The 17,480-nt window shown below is 48.4% G+C and overlaps 1 protein-coding gene across 3 annotated transcripts in view; it reads left to right on the plus strand.

Annotated features, from left to right (window-relative positions):
• TBC1D8 (TBC1 domain family member 8) overlaps positions 1-17,480 on the plus strand; it is a 123,128-nt gene that overhangs the window by 21,194 nt on the left and 84,454 nt on the right. Inside the window, exon 1 of one of the 3 annotated variants that reach the window (XM_031441081.2) lies at positions 5,540-5,735. The exons of 1 other annotated variant lie outside the window; for it this stretch is intronic. In XM_031441081.2, the coding sequence (XP_031296941.2) occupies positions 5,609-5,735 (127 nt within the window). In that variant the 5' untranslated portion in view covers positions 5,540-5,608. Of the gene's footprint in view, positions 1-5,539; positions 5,736-17,480 lie in introns of those variants that run through there. One more of the 3 variants, XM_031441082.2, reaches the window with a different exon arrangement.

A 17,480-nucleotide genomic window follows, 5' to 3' on the forward strand; every position in this document is an offset into this window, starting at 1 on the left:
ACACAGTGCTTGCTTGTTGATCATTCTCAATAAATGTGTTTTTTTTTTAATTGAAGTAGAGTCAGTTACAATGTGTCAGTTTCTGGTGTACAGCATAATGTCCCAATCATGCATATATATACATATATTCATTTTCATATTCTTTTTCATTAAAGGTTATTACAAGATATTGAATATAGTTCCCTGTGCTATACAGAATAAATTTGTTTTTTTAATCTATTTTTATATATAGTGGCTAACATTTATAAATCTCAAACTGCCAAATTTATCCGCTCCCACCCCCTGCCCCCGATAACTAGAAGATTGTTTACTATGTCTGCGAGTCTGTCTCTGTTTTGTAGACGAGTTCATTAGTGTCCTCTTTTTTCTTTTTCTTTTCCTTTTTTTTAAGATTCTACATATGACTGATCTCATATGGTATTTTTCATTCTCTTTCTGGCTTACTTCACTTAGAATGATGATCTCCAGGTCCATCCATGTTGCTGCAAATGGCATTATTTTATTGTTTTTTATCGCTGAGTGTCAGTGAATGTTTTCTGACTTAAGTGATTTCCCAGAACTTGTTGGGTGACTGACTTTGAGTAGGGTTTTGAGCCCACAGGGTGCAGGCAGGGCTGCAGGGATGTCTGAATAAGCACAGACGGGACTCGCGCTGCACGTCAAGTTCAAGTGAACAGCCAGGAGCGGGGCTTGCACTCACGCCCTGTGGGACGGGTGCGCCTGTCACAGCATTTGTGTTGTAAGAGGAAACAAAGATACAGTTTGGAGAAGTCCTGAAGCCAGAAAGGTGAGCCGGCAATGAAGCCAACTAGGAGGACTTGAAAGTTGCATTCAAGAGAAAATCAGTCATTTGACAATTGTATATTGTTTTAGGATTCAGAAAAGCAAATCAATGAAAAATTGAAAACTGTTACATTTAATAACTAACTGGTAATGAATGGAGGTTGACTGATAACACAGAGATTCTATTAAGAATAGAAGCGCACCAGTTGTGAACAGAAACCAAAACTGTTCTCTTAGCATTTCTTTATTGCTTCAGGTCTAAGTCTTAAAACATTCAGTTCTGTGTTTGCATTTCCTCTCTCATTTTCATTTGGTGTCTGTTGCGTGTGTGAAGGGGAGGTCAGGGGCAGGCGAGGCGGTCATGAGAGGCTGACGTGGCAGGGCTGGGGTGCTTGGAGGGACATAGGAGTCAGGGCAGTGGCTCTAGGAGTGAAAGTCATGTCCAGTGACAACCCCAAGTGGAAGCAGTGGTGACCTGGACCGACCTGTACACCCAGCTTCCCTCCATGCCCGCAGAGGAGACTTTTCGTGTTTTTTTACCAAACCCATGGCTAGTTTGGCAGGCATCACCCCATTTTCCAAAACATTTTCATCATGCCAAAGGAAACCCTGTACCCATTAAGCAGTTACTTTTCATGTCTCCCATTCATCCTTCCCCTCAGCCCATGGCAGCCACTAATCTACCTTTCATCTCAATGGATTTGCCCATTTTGGACATTTCCTATAAACAGAGTCATATGACATGTGGCTCTTTGGGTCTGGTTTCTTTCATTCTGCATGGTGGTTGTCAAGGTTCATCCACGTTGCATTGTGGCATATGCCAGGGCTTCACTGCTTTTAATGGCTGAGTAATATTCTGCTGTATGGATATAATGTGTTTTGTTTACCCATCCATTAGTCGTTGGACATTTGGGTTGCTTCTACTCCTTATTACAAATAATGCTGCTATGAACAGTCATATAAAGTTTTTGTGTGAACAGAGGTTTTCAGTGGCTTCATGCTCTTGGGTGTATACCTAGGAGTAGAATTGCTGGGTCAGAGAGTAAATTTATGTTTCACTTTTTGAGGAACTTTCAAAAAACTTACTTTTTTTAAATTATTGAGATATAATTAACATAAAACACCGTATAAGTTTAAGGTATACAACATACTGATTTGATACATTTATACTGCAATGTGCTTGCCACTGTAGCTAATACCTCTCTGTCATCACATAATTATTCCTTTGTCTGTGTCCACCCAAATATCCCCACCACAGTCTACCGTACGGCTCCTTCCCTGACAGTGTCCTGATCTCAGCAAGGGAACTCGTGAGCTGGCGCACTTAACCTTCGCAACAATTCTGTAACCCGAACAACTACATTTAGGATCTGAAGATGACCCCTGCCTGTCCTGCAGCTATACCAGATAAAGGATTCTTCGATGAGAATTTAAAACTTCATGCTTATTAAAAAAACAAAAACAAAAACAACAGAAACCAAACCCTTCTGGGCAGTCAGAAATAGTCATCTCACTTGACACTCTTTGTAATTATCATCGTTGCCATAACAACCAATTGCAACAGCAGCAAGAAACCCCCCCCCCCCCAAGCCTTGTCCCTTCAAATTACTGCCAGTGCTAATTTGAGTCATCCTGTGGCCGCTGTATGCCGGAGGTGAACACATCCCTTTTGCTCCCTGCTTGCACACAGATAGATGAGTAACCCAGCCAGAATGCCATATTGAGGAACTGTGTTTGCCGGGGCCATTCCTGACACTAGTTAAGATCCTGGCAGGAAGGGAAGGGACATAGCTCAGTGGTAGAGCGCGTGCTTAGCATGTACGAGGTCCTGGGTTCAATCCCCATTATCTCCCTTTAAAAAAAAAAGATCCTGGCAGGAAACAGAACCCAACCCAGAATGGTTCAAGAGACTTGCTATGGAACAGGAGTGGGCAAGATTAGGGAGTCAGCTGTCTTCGTTTGCTAGGATGGCGTAAGGAAGTACCAGAAACTATGTGACTGCACAACAGAAATTGTCTCACTTCCAGAAATCTGAGATCAAGGTGTTCATAGGGTTGGTTCCTTCTGAGGGTGGCTGGGAAGGACTGGTTGCAGGCCTCTCTCGTAGCTTCTGGTCGTTCTTTGGCTTGTGACAATCCAACTCCAGTCCTCACATGGTGTTCTCCATGCCTGCCTGCCTGTGTCCAAACTTCCTGTTTTATAAGGGACACCAGTCATACTGGATTAGGGACCACTGTAATGACCTCACTGTGACTTAATTACATCTGCAGTGACCCTGTGTCCAAATAAGGTCACCTTCTGAGGTACTGGGGATTAGCACTTCAACACATGAATTCCGGGGTACACAATTCAACCTGAAACACCAGCCACGAGCACCCAGATGTGAGTGACCATGGGAAGCTGTGACCACCTGTGCTGGGTGGTCTCTCCTGGCCCCTCCAGATCCCTCTCCAGCCTTCTCCGTGCGCAGCAGCCTGATCTGTGCAGACATCCCGTGGGCTCCATTGCCTTCCGGCTCCTACCCGACTTGGCTAATGGGAGGCAGAGGCAGGGGCCCCAGGGGTGGGAGGAGAGAGAGGTCAGGGCACAGATCCCCATGGGACCCTCCCCACCCCCTCCCAGTTGCTTTCATATGTGGCTTTCCAAGATTTCATATTCTATAGTTTATCTTTACTATTTGGCACATAGTAAAAGCTTAATAATGTTCAAAATACAGGTGAGTGTGTATGAATATGGATCGTTTCATTTCCAGGACCTTCTGTACATTTAGTAATAATAACTGACATTTATTGAGGGTTTACGTGTGTTCTAAGCACTTGAATATATTATACACTGGACAATAGCTATAAAAGAGGTGCTGTGATTATCCCAGCTTTATGGCTGAGTAGGCTGTCTCCCTGAGACGCTTGCCTTGCCCAAGGTCGCGGTTGCACGGTGAACTAGGATGAGGAATGGGATTTGATCTAGGGCATTCTGCCCCTAGAGGCGTGCCCCAAACCACAAGGACATACGTGCTGATCCACTTGCCAGACCAGCCCTCCCTACTTGACCTCGTGGCAGACACATTCACTTTCCAAGCCCGGGTCAAACCACAGCTGTTCTGTGGGGCTTTCTCAGTCCCCTCCCTGAGGAACTGATCCTTCAGTCTGTGCACCCCCACTGTCCTCTGCCTGACCCTCATGACACTTGGGGTTTGCTCTTCTGCCTGTGAGTCCTTTGGGGCATGGCTCATGTTCCACTCATCTCTGCAATTTCATGGCCTGGCCCCGTGTCTGAGAGTGGGGGGTGCCAGTGAGTATTTCTGGAAGATTCTTCAGCCATCCATGCCCACTCTGTGTGCTCCCAGGCACCCCAATCCCCCCGAGTACAGCTGACTTCCTTCCTCAGCTGTGCTCAGAGGGTTTTTGACCAGGGCCTGCAGTCTGGACCACAGATGCCCCTGCCCCTGGGTGGGCGGTCCTGTTTGGGGCACAGGGCTCCTACCTGGCTTCTTACCTGCCGCACCAGGTCCAGGTTTTTAGGCTTCCAGTAAAGAGGCTCACTGACTTGACTTGTACTTCTCAGTTTTGTCCTAATTAACAGTCACATTTTGTCCGGGATCCCTTTGACAAAACCCAAGGGTCATGCTCTAGGGTCATGTTGATGGAGTTTCCTTTCCTGTCTCTCTGCCCCCAGGTGGAGACTGCTCAGAGGGCCCCCAGCCTGTTCAAGGCCAACTACCAGCTACCAGGTGTCTATTTCTTTCTTGGGGGGCGGGGGTGGGGGAGGTAATTAGGATTACTTATTTTTAGAGGAAGTACTGGGGATTGAACCCAGGACCTGGTGTATGCTAAGCATGCGCTCTACCACTTGAGCTATACCCTCCCCCCACCACGTGTCTACTTCTGCCACGCTTTGGGGAAATACTAATTTTTAAAACCCTACCTCGGCATTCCCTGTAGTTTTTCTTTACTATCACCTACTCCACATTCCCCAGCTTTTCAATTTTCTGAGAACCAACGTGACTGGTTTCATCCCTGGGTAGGCTACCCACAGTGGGGGGCCCTAATGTCCTTATCTTCTGTGCCCACAAGGGGCGTCCCGCGTTGAGTTTGGTCGGAAACTTGCCTCAGGGTCCTACAACGTCGCTGCCCCTTCTGCTGTTCCGTGGGGGAACACTCGTCAGAGCATCGAAACGTACGCTCAGCATTTAAAAAATCGAAAAATAATCGGTTTTAATTTTTAATGCTTTTTTTTGTTACTTGTAAAAATGTTTCTTGTTATTTTAAATGCTGTGTGATTCCACACACCCCGGTTTCCTGGCGTGCGTTCTGTCCCCCGAAAGATAAATGCTCTAGGTCGGCAACCTGCAGCTGTGACAAGAGGTCCTCTCCCCATCTCCTCCTCCTCCTGCTCCCCGGGCGGCCTCCTCGTCGGGGCGGAGGAGGGGAGAGGGGCCGCGGCGCCCCCCGCGGGCGCAGGGGGAGAGGCAGGGAGCCTGGCGGCCGGGATCGGACTTCCTCCCTCCACTCCGGAACTGCGCTGGAGCCGCCGGGACTCGGAAACCGGGCGGTGTCCCGGGAGCCGGCGGGGCGGCCGGGGGGCGGGGCCCGGGACCCGGGGGCGGGGCGAGGGGCGGGCCTCGGCGGCTGGGGGCGGGGCGGGAGCGCGGGCTGCGCGGGCCGCAAGGGGCGAGCTGCGCCCGCCGCGCTCTACGGACTCCCGAGCGCAGGGCGCCGGCTGGCTGGGCTCTCGCTGCCGCCGCCGCCGCCTCCTCCCGAGCGGGCTCGGCCCGGCGGCCGGGGCGATGTGAGCCGGGGCCCGCGGGCGCGGCCGGACCGCTGCAATGTGGCTCAAGCCCGAGGAGGTGCTGCTGAAGAACGCCCTGAAGCTCTGGGTGACTCAGAAGAGCAGCTGCTACTTCATCCTGCAGCGGCGCCGCGGGCACGGCGAGGGGGGCGGCCGGCTCACGGGTAAGAGCGCGCCGGGGCGGGCTCCGCGGCCGGGCCCGGACCGCGCTTCCCTCCGGGCCCGCGGCCCCGACCCCGGGTTGCCGCGCAGGTGGTGGTTTCTGGGAGACGCCGGGCCGGGTCGGCCCTTCCTCGGGCTTGTTTTCCTTTCTCCTGCATTTCTCTGGCCAGCCCCATCGAGGATGGTGGCACCAGGGACTTGCGAGCTCGTGCGTTTTCCCGGGAGACGCAGGTGCCTTCGCCGCCTGGCCCAGCGACCGCCTGGAAGCCGGACTTGGCTCGGGAGTCCAAGGAGAAACAGCGGCTGGAGCGAGGGCCGCCGCGGGAGGAGCGGGGCCGCGGTGCGGGGCCAGGTGACATGGCCCGACCTGGCCATCTGGACGCACCCGAGGCTCCAGGTGGTGTCGCGGCCGGGGACACGGCCAGCCCACGGCGGGGCGCAGCTCGGGAGGCCCAGGCAATCCGGGACTGTGGGGCGGGAGGGCCGGGCGGGCTGGGCCGGCCGGGCTCGGTCTCCACGCCTTGAGGAGAAACCCAGGTGGTGCGAATCCCGAGCTCTTAATCTTGGCAGCAAAACTAAGCCCCCATCCCTTCACTTTCTTCCAAGAAGTGATAGGAAGGAGGAAAAAACTCAGGCTTGTAAAATTCATAAAACAAACAAAGCTTTTTTCCCCCTTAAAGTTATAGTTCAAAACTCTTTGTCCAAATGCTCGATTTTCAGCTTGCATTAGCGGGAACACCTGTTCAAACAGGCCAGTGCAGGAGCAATATTAGCCTTTTCCTGTTGTATCTAGGGAACCCATAAGGACTTTTCAAATTTTGAAATCTGAAACAAGACCTTCCCATTACGTCCCTTCTTTTACCGTGGAGGAAACCAAGGCCAACAGAGCAGGGTCAAGGGCCAGAGGTTGGGTCCCCGGGCTTACTGTTGGTGACTTGTCTGCATATTCTGGGGGAGGCCCTCCTGGAGTAAAGTCTACAGGGAAATGTGATGAATAAATCCTGGAAGGTCAGAAGCTAGGGGAATTACCCTTCCCAGACGTTAGACTGGGAAGGTCAGAAAGCTGACAGTTGGATTCCTCGTGAAGCGAAGACTTCACTGAGCCAGCCCCAGGGAGTCAATAGGAGTTGGCAGGATTTCTGGATGGAAGGGGTGGTGGGGTGACCTGTGGTCTTGGCAAGCAGTGGGGACAGGTGGGTAGCAGGTGGGCCTGCTCTGGGAGCTGTTTTAAGTGGGGGAGTTAGTAAGGGAATAGCACAGTGAGACTTAGTGCCGCCCAGGCTCTTGGGACATGGAGGTTGATGGCATCCTGTGGGTCCCATCACAGGCAGAGAAGCCAGAGGAGGGATTTGCCCCCCACCCCAATACTTTGAGGGCAACGAATCTTAATTTTTGGTGTGTTAAGCACAGTATCTGGCCTGTAAATGGTCTCCTTTAACGGAAGGTGAGGAAAGGGCTTGAAGATTTGTGAAACAGGAAACACAAGGAGCGTTGGTCCCGCAAACGTTTATTGACTGAATTCACCACACACTGCATATGGGATGCACCTGCGGCTGCTTTGGGAAAGACTTCAGGTTGTTCAGCGTCCTGCAGGAGAGACGGGTCCAGACACGGAGGGGAAAAGCTTCAGAGGCGATGCCCGGTGGAGGCTCAGGCTGGCTTCCTTTCCGGAGAGCCTGCTTTGCTGTCCAGTCTGTCTGAGATGAACTGAGTGATGCGCCCCTCCTACTGCGTCCCAGCATCAAGCTGTCATCGCTCCTGTGCCTTTGACCTTACTCGGGCTTTACTTTGGTTTGGGGTACTGTGAATAGGCACAATTTTCTTTTCCTTAAAGGTAGTATAATCAGCCAGAAAAGGGAGGAAAATACCCCACAAAAAGACCCCAGACACTTTGCTTTATTTCCTGGAGACTTAGAACTTTCTGATGATTGTGAAAGGATGACATCCCCTCGGCAGCTGGCTACTTGGGGCGTTTAGCCGGGGGCCCAGTTACATGCTGTGTGGATTAAGCAACCCTGTTACCACATCCACCAATGGGCTGGTCTTACTGGGGGCCCCTAACGAATGTTGTAAAATCAAGACTGATGTGATACAGAGGCCGGCTCCTGGGTGGCGATTTCCAGAAAACAGAGAATTCTAATCTGGCAGACTTTTTAGTAATTTATTTCAAAGACTTAAAGCTTAGGCTGAGTTTATCTGTGAAATGAATGGGTGTGAATTGTGACTGGTTTTAGGCTTTTCTTAGGAGAAAAGCGAGTGGAGGTGGTTAAGAGGGGTTGGGGATAAAATGTAAAGGAGCAGTAAAAGGAAGCGCCTCTTCTTTTGTTGTGATGCTGAATTTGCTGTTAGGTAGTAGGCGCTTGAACACATGAGGGCTCCTTTGGTGTTTAAAGTAATCTGACATGTTTAAAACTTGCCCACCCTCAGAAAGATAAGGTTTGGTTTTATTGAAGATGGTAATTCATCCTCTTACACACACACACACACACACACACACACACACACACACACACACACTCTCTCTCTCTCTCTCTCTCTCTCTCTCTCTCTCTCTCTCTTCTCTCTCTCTCTCTCTGTCTCCATCTCCAGTTTTATTTTCTCCATCACTTTCTCACTTTCTAATATAGACAATGTTTATTTTGTTCATTGTTGCCCCTGTGAAGTTGTCTGTTCTGCGAGGGCAGGTTATTTGACCCATGGTGGTGCCCAGCACATAGCATGTGCTCAGTAAACATTTGTAGGATGAAAGGATGGACTAGTATGTGCGTTCCTGGATCCGTTTTTCTTCAAGGTTGAGTGGGCGCGGAGGTCCAGCTTACAGACAGGCTGAGCTGCTCACCTGGGACAGGAACATCCCCTCTGTCCTTGGCCTCCTGTGGAGCTGCTGGCTGACCCCTGTGGAAAGCTGGAGAGGGTGGATGGGAATCAGAGACCTCCTCATCCCCCTCTTCCCCACTCCACCTCCCCCCCCATCTTTTTTTGTAGCTCCCTCCTTTGATGGAAACTGAGCACAGGGCACCAGCCTCTCAGGTGGCTCCCATGACCAGCTCCCGGGACCCGCCTAGGGGAGGAGATCCTGGGCTGGGGAGGGGTCAGAGGGGGCCGTAGGGGAAGGCAATGACCTTTCCCTCCACTTAGAACATGGTATGGCTGAACACAGTATTGGAAGATGTTCCTGAAACTCCCCAGTAGAGTGATTTTGTTGCCCTGGAAGGGAGGAAGTCAAGTTATACAGTGTTGCATTGGGTGGAGTCTCCAGCCTGTGGGCATATTTCGTCTAAAAGGTCAGTCAGCTCTGGGAGAACAGAGTGGGAGAAGTTAGGCTTTGGAGGGCGGTGGACAGAACACTGAGCATCACTGCCCTCTCCCCCGCGTTCTCTGACGCACTTAAAATGAGCAGCAGACACACACCACTGTATATTAAATAGATAAACAAGGACCTACTGTAGAGCACAGGGACCTGTATTCAATATCTTGTAGTAACCTATAATGAAAAAGAATCTGAAAAATAATATATATGTGAATGTGTAACTGAATCACTTTGCTGTGCACCTGAAACTAACAACATTGTAAATCACCTCTATATTAGTAGGATTTGGCAGGGAAAGAAAAAATAAGCAGCATAAACGTAACTTTAAAGACCAAATATCACCACCCAGATGTGCCCCTCTGAAGGATTTTATTTATGTTTCAGTGTTTTGTTATGTACATTCCTGTATAATCTTAGCCAGTTCTTTTCCCAAAGAGGCTGGCAGTTTAAAAGTTGTGATTTGAATCAAATACTGATATTTTCTGCTTTTCAGAGTGTCTCCCTTTGGCCCGTGTTCCTGCCCCAGCGTTTGTAGCCATTATGGGCTGACTGATTTCCTAACAGTTAGGGTCAAGGGAGGAAGTGTGGTGTTGAAGTGGACAATGCAGGCTTCGGAGTCAAGATAAGTCTGTTGGTGACGGATCGGGGCTGGTTTATTCAGTTTCTCTGAGTCCTTGCTACAACGCTGCCTCCAGCCAGGGGCAGGAACTTACTTTAGAGGGTGAGAGACTGTTTTGCACTATGGCTTTCCCCATCTTGCATTCCCATCAGCAGTGCGCAAGTCTTCCAATTATAATAAAGGTTAGAACGAAAACAAAGAGTATACATCAAGGGCTTAGCTGTGTTTGTCACCTAGTAGGTTTGAAAAAAGGAGAAGCAAAGTAACAGTTTAAAAACTGAGTAACAAGAGGGCTTCTTAGAACGTAAGTGTTGGAGAGAAGTTTGCGTTGCAGTGAAGAATGTAAGGAACATTCATTTATGTACTAGTGCTGGATTTAATGCATGTAATTAGAAGGTCAAATATTTAAATAGAGATCTATGCCAGCAGGATTTGGGTACAGGGGGGTCTTTGACCACATTGAATCCTAGTAAATAAAGGGCACTGGGTGCTAGTGGCCAGCCCTGCCCAGGATGAATTGTCTCCTGCCTTTGGAACAGTGTCCCAGCGACTGGGGGAGCTTCATCCAGGGATTCACATGGGGGCCCCAGGCTTGCTCAGAATGGCTGTGTTGAATGGTTGGAATGTGGCGAAGCCCAGCCCCGGCGTTGACTTTCTTGGCCAGTCCGTCTCACCTTGGCTGGAGCCCTGCTCAGGTGGCTGAAGCTGGTGGTGGACTTCACCTCCGCCATGACCACCACCAAACCCCCTTTGGCTCAGCAGGGCGGCGGTTGCCCTGGGCAGACTTCCCCCATATTGGTCTTGTTTTCCAAACGCACAATAAGGAAGAAATCACAAATAAAGGAAGTACTTTGATTTCAGGAGCAGAAATCGGAAGATTTCCATAAGCAGAATAACCAGTACATCTCTAAGGGCTGATAAGCCATTAACAGAAGCTTTGGGGTTTGCAACAGCTGCATTTAACGAGGACATAAGGGCCGTGTATTTGTAATTAGATAATCAAACAAGGCAGGGCTGTGCCTCTGCAGGAAATAATAGGAGGTATGAGTGTGTGGGTGGCCGGGTAGCCGAGGCCGTTGCAGCCTAATTGGGGCTCTTTAGGAAGCACTGGAAATGAGAGGCATGTAGGGCTTAAAAAATTCATTGACTAGCTGTGAAGGGATAAGATTTTATGATCTTGACGCCACATTCTGGCAGCATTGGATAGAAGGGGGATTTATTTAAAATGAAAATGGGGGTAAGTAGAGCTCAGTGTTAGAGCACGTGCTTAGCGTGCACGAGATCCTGGGTTCCACCTCCTGACCCTCCATTAGAATAAAAATAAATAAATAAAATGAAAGTAGCAAATCTGATCATATTTCTGGCATAGATGTTCCCCCCTCTATTTTGTCAAACTGTAATCAACTGTACTGAAAAGCAGCCCTGGGCGTATTTTGACGGCTTGTTGGGTGTGGCATGAGCTGCCCCTGCTCCTCCTCTTAGGTTCTTTCTCCTCCTCCTTCTGTTCTTGAGCACAGGGCCTCCCAGGGCCTTGGCGGGCTGTCCCCTGTGCCTGGGGTGCTCTCCCCTCCCCCGCTGCCCAGCTAGTTCTTCTCACCCTTCAGTCTCAGCCGGAGCGCCACTGCCTGGAGATGTACCTCCCCCGACCCCGCCAGTCCTCTGTACTTTCCCTTTACAGCGCTGACCCCGGTTTGTCATGTGGTGGCTCTCTGTGGCTTTATCTGTTCCTAGCAGACCAGACCTAGGGCTCCAGAAGGGAGGTCCCAGGTCTGGATACATATTCAGTGGACATGTGGATGCCCAAGTGGAATCGATCGATGTGAGCCTTTGAGGTTGAGACATGTTTTGCATCACCCTGAAAATGGAAATGATGCAGAAAAAGGAATAAGTAATAATGGAGGGTTGTGATGGTGATTCCTCACGCCGGCCCTGCATGCTTGGAAGGGTTAGTGGAAGTTTGGCAGCTGCTGCACCAGGCTAGCCGTTAGAGCCACCCGTTGGTAACCTTTATAGCATGCACGAGATCCTGGGTTCCACCCCCTGTCCCTCCATTAAAATATGGTACTGTACAGACCCAGCATGATTTCCCCTGCACATCACCAGTCGGCTGACACGGCTCTCCGAATCTGAGTCATTAATATTCTTGAACTTTTGGTGGGTGTGTTGTAACCACCAGATTTTATTATTTTTCTGCTTCCTCTTTTGTTAACTTAAAAAAAAAGAGAAAGAGAAATCAGCAAAAACAAGAAAAACAGCCCCCAATAAGATCTCCTTAGGAAAAGGTACTGTATTTTGTGATTAGTTTTATTCTGAATAAATAAATACTCAGAGAGAATGGACATTCAAAAAGAATAGGATGATAGTTTGCTTGAAGTTTTGAAATATGAAGTCTTCTGTGTGCAAAGGCGTATATAATGTAAACATCAAATTTAAGTTATGTGATACCCACCAGCTATTACTAAAAACAGAATATTTCCAATGCTTGAGAGTTCTTGTGTGTTTCCCTGATTGTATTCCCCTCCCATGTGGGCACTACCAGCCTGAGTTATGTGTTAGAGTTATGTCCCTTGCTTTTTAGTTTTGATACATTTATGTGTATCTCTGATCAATACATTGTTAAGTTTTGTGTGTATGTTTTTAAACTCTTTACCAGGGGAGTCATACTCTATGTATTTTTCTGAAGCTTGTGTTTCCACTCCCAGTTACATAGTTTTGTATGTATGTTATATTTCCCTAGCATTGAACCATGGTGATACATGCAGCCAAGTTCATTCATTTTCGTTGATGGGGAGTAATCCATTAAATAAATATACCATTATTTATTTATTCATTCTCCTATCAGTTGATATTTGGGTTTCTAGTTATTGTTGTTCTGCTGTTACAGATAATGCTGCTACAAACATTCTTGTATAATGTTCACACATGGGAAAGCTCTAGAGGGTAAACCTATAACTGACCTTGTTGGGTGTATCAGCCAGGATGGGCTAGGGTATGCTGTGGTAACAAACACCCCCTAAATCTCTGTGGACTCATGTTGATTTCTCCCTCATGCTGAATGTCCAGTGTGGGTCTGCAGGGGTCTCTTCTCATTGTAGGCCCTCAAAGAGGGCTGATGGAAGCTCATCTCTTCTGTTTCCATGATCACCACGGCAGTCGAGAAAGCAACTTGGTCAGTCTCACACTGGCTCTTAAGAGTTTCCACGCGTATGTGACACCTGTCCCTTTCACTCATTTTACATTGACGGAAGCAAGTCACATGGCTGTGTGTGACCTCAGAGCCATGGGAGATGCCGTCCTACTATGTGCCTGCAAGGAGAGGAGAGCTGGAATGTCTGTGAACAGCCCTAATATGGGGGCCCAGGGTTGTGCATTTTCAACTTTTCTGGATAATTCCAAGTTGCTTTCCAAAGTGATTGTGCTAATTTATAGTTCTGGCCTCAGTGTGCAAAAGTTCCCATGGTGATAATCCTTGCCAACACTTGGTGTTGCCAGAGATGTTACTTTTTGCCAATCTGGTAGGTATTAAAATCGTACCCGAGGACCGCTGAGGTGATGTTTCCTTTTATCACTCTGAGTGTTAAGAATCTTTTTATGTGTTTATTAAGTATTTGTTTTGCCTTTTGAGAAGTGTTTGTGACTTTTTCCTATTTCAGAGCTCATTGTGTGTGTGCATGGACATGTGTCTGTGTTCTGTGTTCTTTTTCAACTGTAATGTATTGAAAAATCTCTCGCTGTATGCCTGGCCTTTTTGTTTTTGTTATGGTTCTTTTGAAGAACCAACATTCTTAATTTTCATGCAGTCAGATGCACCATTCTTTTCCCCTAGTAGTTTGTGCTTTTTGTTTCTTGTTTAAGAAGAAATCCTTAGAAGGGAATCTCCAGGATGATGGTGATAGGAGACCCTGAGATGAGGGTCTCATCCGCAGCCCGGCCTGGAGCATGGAAGAGGCCCCAGGACAGCTCCTGGGAGAAGAGGAGCGGAGTATTGATACTGAAGGAAGATGCACACACCAGAGGAGAGCTTGTGGGCAGATTACTGGTACCCAAAAAGCTAGATCAGCCAAGAATTCCAGGGCAGGTGTCAACTCCAGGGAAAATAAAAAGCTGGGTAGGTTAGGAAGAAGGCTTCCACCTTTTACTAAAAGCTCAGCTCTCAGCAATGTTTGTGTAATTATAATAACGTAATTATGGACCAGTGATCTAACCCAAACAGTTGCCTAAGTGAGGTGTGAGTGGCCGGTGGTGGTGGTGAGTGAACTGGGAGCTACGTTCTCTGCTTCTGAAAGTTGCCAGCCAGTGTCTACATGGAAAATTGAAGTAGTTGGCCCAGCGCGTTCGTTGGAGAAGCGGAGGTAAATGGGAAGAGAACCAGTTGAGAACTGGGGGTGGTTGCCCTCGGAGAGCTGAGGAGTGGGAGCAGGGAGGGGTGAGAGGGTTTCCCATGAGCCTTGTGGAATCACACGCTTCTTTCTCGGCACATGTAAACTTGATAAAATATATACAGAATCTGCAGGTTGGGAGAGCTTGGTATATTTTCTGGGTGATGAGGATCGTGTGGGTAGCGGCGAGCAGGAGAGGCACTGCAGCGGGGTCGCGTTATTGCCTTGTGCACCATGGTTCCTGGACCTCCCGTGCTTCAGATATTTCTCCTTTCAGGAGGCTATATTTAGCCTTCAAAGTGTCTTGCCTGTGTGGGGGTGTGTTAGTTTCGCAGAGGCTTAGAAACTGTTTTCAGAAATGAATCTAATCCAGTCAGGTGCTTCTACTTGAAATCAGAATATATGTATTCTGGATTTTTTTTTTCCCCTCCAGAGAAGAAATCAGTGTAGAGTTACACGTTTATGATTTTTGTCCCTTCCCTAGCCTCAGAGATAACGTTCCTGCAAAACAGTGATAGCAATTATAATAACTAAAACAGTTTTTGCTTTGTGGAAGTGTTTATACTTCAGACTGTTACATTTTGCAGATGTGTTGGCAAAATCCGTTTAATTATTTGTCTTTAAAAAAGAGGAGAAAGCCAAGAGAGCATCGCATCCAGCAGCGTCAGGCTGTGTTCTCGTGAAGCATGTAGTTGAGGGGTGGAGGGGCAAAACCACGAAATGCAGAATTATCGATGGTGGTAAGTACAGAGGGAGTGAGAGGGAGTAACGGGAATTAACTGAGGTTGGGGTGTCAGGCAGCATTTCTCCGAGTACCCGTGATCTCAGCTGAGACCTGCAGGGCATGGAGGGTGGTTTGCCTGCTGCAGAGCGGGAGAAAGATCCTTCTGAGCAGGGGGAAGTGAATGTGCAAAAGCCCTGTGGCCTCTGAGGGCCTGTTCTGGACAAGTCCAGCTTGCCTGCCTATGAGCTGTCCAGTAAAGCCTATGGAGGAGGAGACCACCGAGGGGATGAAGGGGTGGGGGTGGGGGAAGGGAGGAAATCAGCAGGGTGGATTTTTCCAGAATTCAAGAGAAGAGTGTGTGTAAGGAGGAGGGAGGGAAGAGGGATCAGCTCTGCAGCAGCGTGTGGGACAAGCTTATAAGATGTTGGGGACTTAAGAGCAGTTTGGGTGCAGGTAGGGGTGGGGTAGAGTGGGGTGGGGTAGAGTGGGCTGGGGGCTGTGGTTGGGGGGTGAGGAGGCTGGGTGGCAGGTGAGGGCGGCTTTGCCCAGGGGAAATTTGGTGGGGTTTTTTTTGTTGTTGCTGTTGTTACAAATTTATGATTTGCTAACAAGCAGAGCATCTGTTGAATGGTGGATCTGTCGGGATTGTGGGCTTGGGGCAGGGCTGTGGGACCTTGAGATGGAAACTGGGTAGGATTTGAATAGATCAAAGAACTAGGTACGGCATCCAGGGCATGGAGGCCTTGGGAGCGTTTCCCAAGGAATTTTGTTTTGAAAGTGGGGTTAAGTACTCAGGCCTGAAAAAACAAAATTGCCTCAAAGAATCTGTAACTGATCACCCGAGGAGTTAACTCACGTAAATGGAAGCCAGGGATATTGGCTTAGCACTGGACAGTGACCGCGTCACCTGGCAAAAGAAATTCCTTGAGGAGACCGAGGCAGCTTAAACATTGGATACTGTTACTTGTGTGGCGCTGGGTGTCACACCCCTTTGTACCGCCTTGTCTGGGGTGAGTGCCACTGGGAATCCGATCTGGCCTCACTAAGTGTTTTGATTAGATTTCGTTTCTCAGCTTTGTAAATGTAAACCATCTTTTGTTATGGATAATGTTCTCAGGATTCAAAAAATTACAGTTTATTTCTAGAAGGAAAATAACAGATGGGATATTTCAGTGAATTACCAAGGTAGACCAGGAAGTTTGGCTGCTCTGAATGAGTGAGTCCATTTAATAGGGTTTTAAATCGTGGCCCAGTGTTGGGAATGTAGGGATGTGCTGATGCGGAAACGGGGCAACATTATTAAAATGGGATTGGCCTAGCGAGGAAAGGTTTGGAAGGAGCTTCTGGAGTTTCTTGAGAAGCAGTACGTGCATGACAGAAACATTTTTAAAAAAAGAAGCAGAAGATTAGGTATTTCATTTACCACAGGCACAGAGAGAGCCAAAGTGGGTTCTGAGTTTCTATTACGCTGGTGTTTTGTGGTTATAATTAAAAATAAGGGGAGAGGGTATAGCTCAGTGGTAGAGCGCATGCCTAGCATGCACGAGGTCCTGGGTTCAATCCCCAGTACCTCCATTAAATAACTAAATAACCTAATTACCCACCCCCTCAACAACAACAAAAAATTTAAAAAGATAAAATAACAAAGAAAAAAAGATAAAATTAAAAAAATTTTTTAATGTAAAATTTGAGCAAGTCATTAAGACTGCTTGCAGGATGTAAAGCTCATGGTCTTGCGTCTGCCACTGATTCAGTCACAGCAAAGGATTTGGCTGGAGAGACTAGATGTCAGCAAACCCAGTGTTCCAAAACCATTTTTGTGTGTGTGTGTGTGTGTTTAATGGCATGCTCTTCCATTCCAGACAGTGGAGCTGTCTCTCAATGTGGGAATTAGGTTCCAAAATCAACAAGAAGGACAAAACTTCCTTGAGGTAAAAATTACCCTTGAAATCTGCAGGGTCACCTGACTCGGTCATCTCATGGGATGAAGGGTTCCTGCCAAGGGGGAGCCTCGGTGGAGCTGGGAGATTCCAGCCAGGCCGTGAGCTCCCTCCAGGGCATGCGCCTCTGGAGTCGTGGGCTGTCTGTGTGAACTGCTGTCCCCTTGCCATTCTGGCCAGTGCACGTGGTTGAATTTGCTAAGTTGCACATGAGGTGCGCTGCCACTGTCCCACCACCTGCCAGTTGAAGTAAAGTGCCCGAGGTGGCTTCCCAACCGGGTGCGGCCAACAGAGACCCTCCTGCACCTTGGGAATTGCCGTTGGGTGAGGTTGACGGTGGCCTGTTCCAGACCTGCAGTCTGGGATCCGCTGCCCAGGTGGCTTGCCATAAAAAGATCGGCACTAAGTGGCTGTTATTTTGTCTTTCAACCTCCTGCTTGGCTTCATTTATCCAAATACGACATTTAGATTTGAGAAGAGGAGGTGGGTGGCCTCTCGTGGAACTGGAAGGTTCTCTTTGGTAGGATATGTGTCCCCACTATAAGAGCTGCTTTCCTTGTTTGATTTTAACTTCCTGTACCTGGAAGGCTGGATTCGAGCATTGTCTACTAAGAGCCAAAAGTTAAGTCAGAGTCTTGCAATAGTTAACGTATTAACTTTCTTAAATGAAAATCGACAGAAACCCAAACTCTAGGCAAAGCCAGAGATTTGATTGTGTTGATGGTGCCTGAAATCTTAGTAAGAGTCAATCAAGACCAGAGTCTCTGTAGGTGAA

The sequence above is a fragment of the Camelus dromedarius genome, chromosome 33 (genome assembly GCF_036321535.1).
Source record: "Camelus dromedarius isolate mCamDro1 chromosome 33, mCamDro1.pat, whole genome shotgun sequence".
Classification (NCBI taxonomy): domain Eukaryota; kingdom Metazoa; phylum Chordata; class Mammalia; order Artiodactyla; family Camelidae; genus Camelus; species Camelus dromedarius.